We start from the raw sequence: 12,666 nt of genomic DNA on the forward strand, positions 1-12,666 counted from the left end.
TTAAACAGGGCAAGTTTAAAACGTGTTTATAGCCTCTAAACATGTTCAAAATGTCATTACAAGTGCCTACCCATGTGCAGTTATTCCTTCTGAGTGAACCAGGCCCGTCAGGCCCACCCACTTTTCAACAGGCCCACCCACAAATTTTCATAAAAAAAGAAAGAAAATAATATATTTAATTATAAAGAATTATTAAAAAGTGTAAAATTATCTCATAATTTGTTCTAAATTAGTCTAAATCTTAAGTAGTTTTTAACTTAATTTAAAAAAAAAGTTGTTTGTCTGTTAAAGTGACAGTGATCTGCGCAACATTTCCAACGCGATAGACTGCCAGCTTAGTGAACTGAACACTCGATTCCACAGTGACACCTCTGGCCTCATGGCATCTGCAGCAGTCCTGATGTCTCCTAGCCTTCAGACTAATGACACCATCAGCAGTCCTGATGTCTCCTAGCCTTCATACAAATGACACCAGCTGGTCAATGAGGACGTTTTCCCAAATATCCATGCTTTCCTAAAAGCTCTGAGAACACTGCCGATGACGTCCTGTACAGTTGAACGCGTCTTTTCCAATGTCAATCGGATTAAAACACCAAACAGGAGCACCATGCTTACGTCTCGCCTTATGTCTCTGTATGTCTGTTGACATACGAGAGCTTACAGTAACTCTTGACTTTGATGATATCATCGACATTTTAAAGAGCAAACCCGCCGACTACTGCTGTAATTTGTGTCAGTGTGTGTGTGTGCGAGGCGACCTAAAACATGCGATGAATTCGTAGGCTACATGTTGAAAGTTAGTAACATAGCAGAGAGTAAAGAGGAAATGAGTCGTTCCTTGTTCGCTTCTTCCAGGCCTTTTTAGCGAGTTTAATTGTGTACCACGAGGGATAAGAGTAAGGTATGTGAAGTCTACTCTGTCTGTATTGAGATATATTAAAATAATCGATTCATAACCCGTTACAAATCTACAGGAGCATTATATTTCTACATAGCTTGTTACTGTTCTTTTTCCCTCCTGGGTTCCCCTTGTTATCGGCGCTGTGTTGTTGTTAATGTGATTTATTTCCTTTTGTTAAATATGGTTATAACATGAATCACACTAAAGTAACAGTTTGTCTCTTTCGGAAATAACTTGAGTCTCGTTTTACACGACAGATGACGTCAATGAACAAGTCCTGTGCCCGAGTATTGAATGAAACTGTCGGGAGGTGTTGTTGATTTGTAGTGTTGAAAACTTAAAAACAATTAAACAGAATTGTGAAATCTTCGGCCTCTTGTTATACGAGCAGAACTAAATTATGTTTTGGGGAAATATTAAATGCCTGACCACTGTTCCAGTCTTAGGTCTATGGAGCTTTGCGTAATAGCGCAGCCAGGTACGGTGCGTAATGGAGATTCCAAAGCGCTCCTCTCTGGGCAGAACCAAGGAGAGCGGTGGCGGATAGGGTCGTCCTATACAACCAAACGTTTGTACAATGTTTTTTTACAACATATTTAAAGAGCATCAAGCTATTGAAATCTCTATTATGTTACCACAGATAATTTAACAGTATATTAGTCATTTGTATTAGGTTAAACAGGGATTTGATATCATGTTTTAATTTAAGGTCCACCCAAAATTGGTCCGGCCCATCCAAAACTGAAATCCTGGCGCCGTGCCTGGAGTGAACACAGTGAATCTGACTGCAGTAGATGTGACAGAAAAGCATTAAAGTTCTGCTATTTCAGCTCTGTTTAGTTCCTGCGTTGAGACTACAATTAAATATTTAAAACGTTAGTTACTTTGGTAACTCCAGATTCTATTAGTATAGGCGTAGCCCTCTAAGGGCTACGCTATTGGGTTTATCCCTTCGCGCATGCGCAGTCGTGAAGATTTTCTTTCCCGCCCTAGCGTCCAGCTCGGGCCTCAACTACGTCCGCATTTACTGCATATATACAGAGCGGACCCGTTGTTCGACTCCCAAAACATCAGCTTTTCTTCAACTAATGTTCTAGGAGCAGGTGGCCCGGACCTTAGAGGGCTACGCCTATACTAATAGAATCTGGAGTTACCAAAGTAACTAACGTTCTATTTCGTATAGGCTTCGCCCTCTAAGGGCTACGCTATTGGGTTAGGGCGAAGCTGATGTAGTCAATGCCACCTGCGGCACAAGGTCCACAAGACCGAACATACCCACATTGCCCCAGCAACAATGTACAGAGGCTAGTCAGGAGTCATTCTTCTGACAAAGCTGCCTGCCAATGGCGTGGCCGGAAAGGTTCATGTGGCCCGCAATATGATGCGTAGTACAATGATAATGGGGGTTAAGCGTGATTGATCCTGTCGCGCATGCAACGGAGAGACATGATTACCTCGTGCATGGCAACATGATTATGACAATGTATGAGATAAAAACTGGTCTCACAAGAAATACCCCAGGTAAGGAGAGGTGAGACAGCAGAGCAGGGTCATTCAGCACTAGGTGTGAAGGAGATTGGCAACAATCAAGGCATCGCTTTTTTTTTTTTTGCACATTCAGCACGGCATTACGCGTCACTGACTGTGGACAAAAACCGCAGTGAGACATGGAAGATTCAGACATATCTCGCAGATATAAAGCGGATGAAGGGGCACGGGGAGCCCAGGAGGCTGCGCGCAAATGTCGGCTACTGCCATGCCTTTAAATAGAGCCGCAGACGCCGACAGAGCCCTCGTAGAGGACCCCGAATGTCTTGGGGGGGCTCTTTCCCTCCGAGCTATAAGCCTGGGTAATTAGCCTCGCACAGCCAGTGAGACAGACGCTGTTTTGAGAGGGCTGATCCTGGGAGTGTTCTCTATAATACACAAACAGCTGCTGAGTTTTCTGATATTGCCGTGCGTAAATGTATGTGACAGAGCGCGCACCGGACACAACCGGTGGGGAGCCTCCTCCGCACGTTAGCGTGAGGTGGGGGGAAAAAAAAACCCTCGAGGGAAAAACCCCCTTTGCCCGAAAAGAATAGTTAAAGTCTCGGTGTAAGGGGGTTTTGGTGAAAGGGGCTGCGCTCCGTCCCCTAAGGAGAGGCAGGACGGAAAAAGACAGTGCACAAAAAATCCTCACTCTTTGGCCCGAGTTAGGCAGGAGAAGGCTGTTTAACGAAGCATTTGAGCGAAGCCGGGGTAAAGGGGCCCAAAAGGGGGGTCCGAGCCCAGCACCAAGCTAGGCCCCATTGGGGGGGGGGGGGGCCCGAAAGCGGTTTTTGACGCCAAACCCCCCTTTCGGGAAAAATTTTTCCCCGGGGGATGCGAAAAAAAACTGCCCTCTCACCGAAACCTTCGTGACGGATGGATGGCGCGGTTGTTTGCTGTAGATGGAGCCAAAATCTATCCCCAGATTTTGTAGGTAGTCAGCACGAGAGGTAGGGGACACGTTTTGGGGGTCTGGTCCCTCTGGCACAGCGCGGAAGGCAGACCAGGCCTGCGTAGCCTGTTTGGGTAGAGGGGGCTCTGGAGCCCTGGTAGGCGTACCACGGGGGGGCAAGCCAATCTCGTAAGCGCTCCCCCAGCAACCAGCCCCACGTCTTGTTTTATCACTGGGGGTGACAGCGCACCTTTCAGTGCGTAGTGCGTCTCTCCCCCAGGGAAATTGCCGGGGGGGACCCACAGCGTAAAGAGGGTTGGGAAAGGACGCGCCGTGCGCCCCGGTGCCCCCAAAAACAAAAACAGCCCTCCTCTGGACGCGTTTCGGGGGGCGAGGGGAGGGGGACCGGGGGGGAAAAGATATAGGAGGGTTTTGGGCCGGGGTTTGGGGGAGAAGGGTCTACCCCGGGGGGAGGGTTGTCCGCGGCAAGGGAACCCAGTGTGCACTGTGTGTTTTTCCGTAAGGAACAGACCCCACCCCCGCCCCCCGAACCGCTCTAATTTTGAACGAAGGGGGATTAAATTCCCCATCGTTGTGGGGGGGGGCCCCCCCCGAATTTCAATGGGGGCTCCGGGTTTTAAAACCCGGGGGGATATAAAAGTTTTGAGAGACAGAGGGGCTGTGCGCCCAAAGGAGGCGTCGGGCTTTTTCTAAACCCGGGCTGGGGTATGCCCCCCTGGGGTTTAGAATCCCGCCGCCGTGAGTTGTCGCCCGACTACAAACCCTCCCGTCCCCACGGTAAAAAGTTTTTCAAACCCTCAACACTGGACGCCCAGGCAGTTTATGTGGGGGGGGGGGGAGGAGGCCGGCCCCCCCCAACCACCGTGCTCGCACATTCCCCCCCACCCAGTGAGGGAGGTCGTGTACACCGTAATATGAGTCCCCCTTCCCCGGGGGAACCCGGAAGACGGGGTTTGGGGACTCCCCAGTTGCCAGGTTGAGGGGGGGAAAAAGAGGGAGGACAGTATTCGCATTTGGGGGCGAAGGGGGGTGAGCCCCTGGCGGTGAAACCACCTTGGATTTTCCCGTGGGGAGGGGCCCCGGGGGGCCCCCGTGTGTGCCCCCCCGGGCATAGCCCCCAAAAGCCGCATAATGACAGCGGGCACTGGGCGCGGCCGAAGGGGACAAAGAGAAGTCGGGCTTTCCGCCCGGTGGCACCCGGCTTCCCCGCTGATCGAGTCTGTCTAGCCCCGATAAACTATCGATTGTGCGGGGACGAGGGGCTTTCTTCATTTTTGGCAAAACCCCGCGTTGTAGGGGTGCAGAAACCCCCCTGGTGCAGCGGCCCTCCCGGGGGGGGCTAGAATGAGAGAGTCCAAAAAAAGAGGACTTGATGCCCCCTCCCGTAGAGGTGGAGCGCCGTTTCCATGACTGGAAAAGGTGGGGGGGTGGATATCCGAACGGAGCCGGGTTACTGGAAACGGGCCCCTGGAAGGAGAAAAACGCAGGAATTTTCCTGTGCCTGGGAGATTTGGATGGAAAGTAAGGTTTCAGAACGGGTAAAAAATTCGTTGGGGCGCACACTTCCAACAGTGCCTGAGGGAGATGTGGAAGGGGGGGCTCCATGACTACGGTTTAAAATTTGACAGGCGAGGAGGGGGCAGTCCTCCTGACTTTTTGGGGGGGGGAAAAAGCGAGAGAAAAACCCTTTTTCCTCCCCCCGGGGGGAGCGGGAAATAGCTCGGCCAGAAAACCCCTTTAACTCTGAATCATTTCGTCTGACTCTGCGGGGGGAAAACCGGGCCCCCAAAAAAACCCGCGAAAGGGGGGGGGGGGGGGGGGAGGCGAAAAGGAGTGGTAACCCCGGTTATCAGTTTAAACCACGAGTCCATGGTGTCAGCAATCCATGCCCCGTGCACTCTGACATGGGCGAGCAATTTTTGAGGTTGTTCAAGAAATGGCAAGCAGGGAGCGCAGAGCCCCTCCGCGGGGGAGACGGTGATCCGTCGCCAGCCCCCTGGTAGGGCTTTTGAAAGGGCAGTGGCGGGCGCCGCCCTGTGGGGCGGGAGCGGTCACTGGGTTAACCCGACCCCCGCCCCGCCGGCATCGCCGTGGGGAGGTGGGTGGACAAGCGTCGTCGTCCCCCGTGGGAGGACGCTCATCTCCAAGGTGCCGCCGGATTCCTGTCTGTCTGCCCAGCTGCCGTCTCCGTCCCCGCCAGCCTGGCAAACCAGAAAAGCTTCCGCCCGTCGAGTTAGCTCTTTAGACGACAGGCGGGCGCAAAACTGGCAGGAGGCGTGGCGGGTGAGAGCCTGGCCGGCGTGAACGGCACCCAGGCAGGCCTCGCAACGGGGGTGGAGGTCCGGCGGAAGGATGTAGCCGGTCCGGCAGGAGGGGCAGACACGGGCACCGGCGGAAGGTCTTGAGCTTGACTTCATACTGCGAAGTTGAAGAAAAAGTGGGAGTCGAACAACGGGTCCGCTCTGTATATATGCAGTAAATGCGGACGTAGTTGAGGCCCGAGCTGGACGCTAGGGCGGGAAAGAAAATCTTCACGACTGCGCATGCGCGAAGGGATAAACCCAATAGCGTAGCCCTTAGAGGGCGAAGCCTATACGAAATAGAACTTGCCCTGTTTAAGTCTGGGTGCTAACTCTAGCAGGAGGATAACACGGTGTAGGCAGCACAGATTTTTTAAATTTTTCTCTCTACTGACAGCACTCCAAATTTACAAACAGCAGAACTACGAGTTGAAATCGACCAGAATTCTCCTTTAAAGGGGTGTTTTTTGTTGTAACTAAGGTTTTCTTACTTATAGCTAAACTTAAAGCATTATTTTTTTTTTCACGTACTGTATCCAAGTTGAGAGATGACAAAGCTTTGATCCTCCACATTACGGATGCTGACTAGGTCCCCTCCTTCATTACGACACTCTCTTTGAGCAACAGACCATGTTTTCTGAGAACGATTAAGGTGGAAGCAGTGGCCATTGTAGGGAATCCAAGGGCTTGAACAAAATGCTGTCTCAACAGCTGAACAAGAGAAGAAAGGAGACATATTATGTGTTGGATGTACAATATAGCTATAGTATATGGTTCTGAATGGATGGGTGGACTAGAATATAATAGATCTTTGTCTTTACCTTGAGTCGGCAGTACCTCGGCCACTTCACTGTAGCAAATGTACCCGAGTTTTTTGCTGCAAGTTGAACTTTGCCAAGAGTACTGTACAGCAGGATCAACAATTGCACAGTTTTGTCCCGGATCAGGAAGTGGATGTCCTAAAACAAGATGATGATTATGTTTGACATATTGGTTTTGCAAACAGCCTCATGTCAGCTCTCAGATTTCTTGCAGTTTTATAGTATTGCACACTCAAATTTCAGTTTCTGTATGTATCTAACTATAAATCGCATGTTCCTGCATGCACAGTACAGCAGCAGGGGCGGCTAGTTGCTACATCCCTACATGGTGATTGTGTTACACCGGCTGCTGGTGTGCCAAAACCGCCGAATCTCTAGATGAGTTGCAACCGAGCTGTGCTGGTCTTCCAAAATGAAGTAAGAGAGCGGTTTCGAATACAGTACCAAAACAGTACTATTTTTGGCATGTGCATGCATTCGCCAGGGTGCTAATGATCGCTTCATTTCTTAGGATTGCTGATAATAGATTTTGTGCTGACGTGCTACTAGGGCCCCATTTTGCACCTGGCACAGCGCAAAGCCTGATGCAAGTTTCTTTGCTAGTTTAAGACAAACACAGTTGTCAAGTTCCCATCCAGTGCCCACGTTGTTTAAACAGCAAATGCACCGGCGTGCTGGTCTTACAGGGACATTTGTTCAGGTGCATTCTAGGCACATTGCTATCTTGAGGTAGTGGAAACTGACAGCATCATTGACCAACAAAAACCTGGTCTTAAGTCAAAAACGCAGCATTTCATTGTTATTTTAACAGTGCATTAGTAAAATACAACTTGGCTCATGCACAGTGAACACACTATATGCTGAGACGCGAAGCAGCACACAAACATGCAAAAGCTAAAAAAAAAAAAATTACAATATGAAATAGTATGATATGATCTACTCGCACTCCTACAGCAGACCAGTTTCTTCTCCTGAAAATCTCTCCTTCCTACTTAGCAAATCCTCCATCATAATAGCAATTCTTTTAAAGGGAATGGGAGATGACACTCTGGTTGGTTTATTGCATTTTAGGCCCGTAACACACCTTTTAATTAAGACACTAAGTCCAACCCTTCTGAACCTTGCGCCTGGCGCAGGGACCCACAAAATGGTTACCAATTGACTCAATCTGGTTGCCAAGAGCAACCTGGCAACCGTTACTGTCAAACCCTGTACCTGAGTCCCATTTCAGATAGCGAAAAGGCCTCCCATTAGACCATTTCCAGCCATGTTCTGGTTCCAGGATTAGCCCCGTCCAAAGCTTATTGCCCCCTGTACCTAGCAGTGCTGTTGGGGACATGGGAAACAAAAATGACAAATTAATGAGTCTTTCCCTTCTGTCATGCATTTAAAAATGTATAAAAAAATAATCTTATTCATTATAAGTACTATTATAAATCAAATTCATTAATAGAAAAACAAATAGCTAATTATTGTATGTACCCTGATGCATGCTCTTGTATAGAATCCCTGTTACCTGTGACGTAAGCCTGCTGGTGAGGATCGGTGATACTAAGCAGGGAGGACCCCTGCTGTTTACAGCTGGCTTCAGCCTGGGGCCAAGTCAGCGCTGCCTGTGTGTTGAGCTGGTAATACGCTCCTGTTGTTGGGTGTATAGTCCAGCCTTCTTTTGCTATGAATGTATACAAAATATGGATAGGTTATGTTTCCACAAAGTACAACGTTTTCTCCTTATAACCTAAAGTTGTTTTGTCTTTATTAAATGAACAGGGGTTGACTTAACTGTAAACTAGCGGTAGTAGGCCCTAAATTAATTGATGCCTGTAGGTATATGTCTCAGTGAATGTGCAGTGGCTCTATGGACTGACTGTTCAGTGAGTGGGAGAGAGCAGCAACGTGGTCGACAAATGCGCGTACATAGTAAACTTGGTCATCAGATAAACATTCACACACATTGACACACTGATGACGCAGGCCAAGCACACTTCAATGTGGGAATGCAGAGCCAGGGATCAAACCTTTCAATTGGGATCGTTTTAGAATTTGTAGCTTTATTGCAGCAACTTTGTTATTTGATAGGGGTGGGTGAAAAATGTTTTTTCCGTCCACTAGATGGTAGGGCTGTGCAATTAATTGTATTGCGATTTCAGTTTCGATTTGGCTCCCCAATCGATCACCAAAATAGTATAATTGAGAAAAAAAGATTATTTTGCCATGTTCTGTTTTGCAAGAACACTATTAATTTTGTTTTGTGTATGCGCACATCCGCACCTGCACATCCGCCCCCTCCGCAGCCACAGCAGTGTTTGGTGAGCAAAAAAAGGCAAAACCAACTTTGTTGTCTGGGAAAAGTTAACGGTAGCTAACCCTGCGGTCCCAGCCTCCCCGCTGTAGTAGATGTTGTATTCCCCCAACATGCTGTATTACCTTACTGTTTCAAACTTTTTCCAGCTGGGTGCATAGGCCTACTGCTCAAAACCAACATGAAAAACATAATAGTAATGTTCCCTCAGCATTGTTCAGCATATACATACAGTTTTGTTAAACTGTATGTAAAGTGAGTCAACATGAGTTACAGAACGTTATTCTAAGGTACCTGTCTACGTACTGGATCTTTCCTTAGGTAGCTAGTAAATAAGCCCACTGAGGGCAACATTAATGTTCATATTTTAGCACAATTTTTAGTAACAGTAGGCTAGTAGTGGTCATAATGACTGAAATGTGACGTGTGATGCAATATTGTGTTATGTATCTGGAATTGTTCATTAGCTGTGTGAAGTTATGTGTGACATCTGTAAAAGCTGAGCCAACTCACAGTATTAAAACACAATTTATTCTAATACAGACTCTTTCTGTGAGAGAAAGGACACTAAAATATTATACACAATCCATTATATCCAAAGGTTAATGAGTAATTGTGTTCAATATTGACCAAAATAATCGGGATGATAATTTTTTTTACACAATCAAGCTGCCCTACTAGATGGTGCAAATTTATCTTTTTAGATGAAACATATGTTGACAAAGTTTTTCTTAGGGTACATAATTTAAAGTTGAAAAAAGTAATAAATAGCAATATATCGCAGAATATCACAATATGTTTAAAATTACACTAATACTGTATAGTGACATAATTATCATGATAATATTGTCAGAGAGCCACTGGGGATTCCTATCCTTAATATTTAAAGCGCTGTCTACTGTCATGGCCACAACTTAATGTTCTGTTCCGCTGGTTGTCAACCACAAGCTCATTGGTTTTGCTGAAGCTGAATTCAGCTGTTTCTTGTCCCCATGTGACAAAGCTCTCTATCAATTCTCTGTACTTCTCCTCTTTAAAAATAGTCTCCAAGGGAAGACAGCATGTTTCTCACTGGAATCAATCACTTACATTATAAGTCTGGACAGACATAGATGTGAACGGCAACTTACTGCAACGACTGGTTGACAGAGGCATACAACCGCAAGGCCATAATTCTAGTTTCTCAAAATAGACAGTTTACAAGAATAACTTTTTTTCAAGTGTCTGGATCCTCTCTACTCATGGCACTTCAGTTTAACAGTGATGTTTTTAAAATTTGAAGTAGAAAAAAGATACATATTGATTGAGATGATAGCAGCTTGAACAATAATAATGGCTAATATGGTACAGTAAGGCTAGTAACTGTCAGTTAAGTTTAGCTTGACTAAATATTTTTTTTACTTTAATTTTGTTTGTTTTTTAACGGTATACTATGTAGTTACATTTGCAATACTGGCTTCTGAAAGATTTCATGACTGACTTTTGAAATACAGTACTCACAAGTAACTGGGCAGTAGCCCCAGCGTTCACTCTGATATTTTGTCTCAACTGCACACCAAAGATCCTGTCTGACTGTAGTGCAGTCTGAGTACCATTTGTCTTTGTACTGGAAAGGAAACATGCACGGCAGTCCAGCAGCATTTCCACCAATGGCATAAAGTTCTAAGGGGTGATAAGAACAAAACAAAGATTAGTTTCAGAGTGTCTGTGGTCTGCAGTGTTGTACAACATACAACAAACAACTTCAAAACATGACACTAAATTCTCCTTTAAATGCTGAATACAATTCTGAGATAATGTCAGTTTTATTTTAACCACATTTTGAATAAAGTACTTAAAGCTATAGTGCATAGTTTCTGTCGCCCTATGAGAAATTCTTAGTAATGACAGCACCGTTGTTGTTGCATCCACATGATACAAGCCTTCCGTGATCGCGCTTTACCCCCACCCCTCCTTCACACATTTTCTAGTCGCCAAGGAGGACACTGAGAATTAAAAAAAACATTGATGTACTCTTCAGAAGAGGTACTGTAATTATCTTCACTCAAGTTTCTGTGCGGGAAAGTCACCGGAGGACACAATCTTCTGAACATAGCCATACTGAGAAATACAGAGAGAGTTTTGTGAGGCTGATATTAGATTTGTATCAACTCATTTGGCAATGGCTTGAATGTAACATATGTTCATTAATAATAATTAAAAAAAGTTATGCACCAAAGCTTTAATAAGTAAATAGCAATGCACGGGTAGCTGTTTACCAGTTTGACCTCATGTTGGATAAAGTGAACATGTAAATGTAATGTTTAACATTACCTCATCATCTCTCTAAAAACATAATATCTGAAACTGTTGTCTTCATCATTACATTTCTTACTTGAAAATTCTATGAAAATGGTTGTGATTTAGTGTAAACAACACCGTTTTATACTATACCTCTGTATGTTCTTGTACAAGCACCACTGGAGGTCCCTGAAATAGTGAGGTGGTTATTGGGTCCTATTGTTTTGGAGAGAACTGCTGTGTTATCTGCAGTGAGCTCAATGTAAAGCTCTTGGTCTTTGAGGGCGAGCACTGTTCCATTCTTGCATTCCCACTTTTGGAGGTCGCTGGTTTCATCACAATCGTAGAGGCTTATTTCACTTCCCACACTTTTCCCCTGGACTCCCAGGCACTTTATCCTTTGTAGAACAAGAAGTCGGTCACCAGTTGTCCAGCGTAGGTCATTGCAGTTACTATTTGTTTTAACCAAACAAAAACCAGTGTCTTTGTTGGTTAGTTGAAATGGTGAATCTGTATTGAAAGAATTACACACTTTTCAATATTTGCACAGTTCATCACTGGGGATGTTTTACTCGTGTCTAATTACATTTTTAAAATGATTTGGATAATATAACTAAGATTTATTAACTGAATACACAGAATTGAGTATAGTGCACATCTAAACAACCTCACAAAAAACTCAAATTAAAAGTTTGAATACTCTACCATCTGAAGCCAAACATTGTAATATTTGGATGAAAAGCACAAAGGCTGCACAAGTTATCTTCATTGTTTGTGTTCGTCTGAGATGTCTCACAGCTGAAGACTTTATCCATGCATTTCTCGCAGAGGATTTAAGAGTTGTGTGAATGATTGTCAAAAGTCAATCTTAATAGTACTGACCCATCCTATCTTGTCAACATTTCTCTTCCGACTTATACCAGATTTAAAAAAACGGAACCAAGATTTGGATGTTTATACGGTTTCATTGTAATACACAGTACATTCCCAGAACACACTGCTATGTGGATGTGTCATTTGCCATTGCATAATAAACAGACATTCTGGGAAACAAGAAGTTCTAGTAAGTGAGCTTTAAAGGGACTGCCAGTCCACGTACATACCATACAAGTGAACCAGATCAAAACATTTCCAATTTTTGATTGTTATCATTTATCCTATTTATTACACTAAGGTAACCACCACTTATTCCATTTATTAATCATCTCCCCAATTATTCCTGAATTTATTTAACATTTATGACAAAACCAACAGTTTTTCTTTCACTATTGATGATTTCTCCCTCTCACCCTCCCCCGAGGTTAAGAGTTGGGGTGTCATCCTTGACAACACACTATCCTTTCAGCTCCATATCAATAACATTTCCCGGTCTGCCTGCTTCCACCTGCGAAACATCAATCGTCTCCGCCCCTCCCTTACCTCCCAGACTGCCGCCCTCTTTGTCCACAGTCTTGTCACTTCCTGTCTGGATTACTGCAACTCTCTCCTCTTCGTTCTCACTCACAAATCCCTCCACAAACTTCAATTGGTCCAGAATTCAGCTGCCCGCATCATAACTCAAACCCCCTCCATCCACCACATCACTCCTGTCCTCCAACAGCTCCACTGGCTCCCAGTCC

General features: G+C 45.4%; 1 protein-coding gene across 1 annotated transcript in view; it reads right to left on the reverse strand.

Moving 5' to 3' along the window:
* Window positions 1-12,023, reverse strand: part of LOC116699251 (macrophage mannose receptor 1-like) — a 33,962-nt gene extending 21,939 nt beyond the window's left edge. Inside the window, 7 exon segments of the mRNA XM_032531757.1 lie at window positions 6,176-6,355; window positions 6,466-6,603; window positions 7,681-7,791; window positions 7,982-8,137; window positions 10,268-10,429; window positions 11,201-11,557; window positions 11,753-12,023. Coding sequence (XP_032387648.1) covers window positions 6,176-6,355; window positions 6,466-6,603; window positions 7,681-7,791; window positions 7,982-8,137; window positions 10,268-10,429; window positions 11,201-11,557; window positions 11,753-11,816 — 1,168 coding nt within the window. The 5' untranslated portion in view covers window positions 11,817-12,023.
* Window positions 12,024-12,666: the final 643 nt, after the last annotated feature.

This window comes from Etheostoma spectabile, chromosome 12, assembly GCF_008692095.1.
Source record: "Etheostoma spectabile isolate EspeVRDwgs_2016 chromosome 12, UIUC_Espe_1.0, whole genome shotgun sequence".
NCBI classification, from domain to species: Eukaryota; Metazoa; Chordata; class Actinopteri; order Perciformes; family Percidae; genus Etheostoma; species Etheostoma spectabile.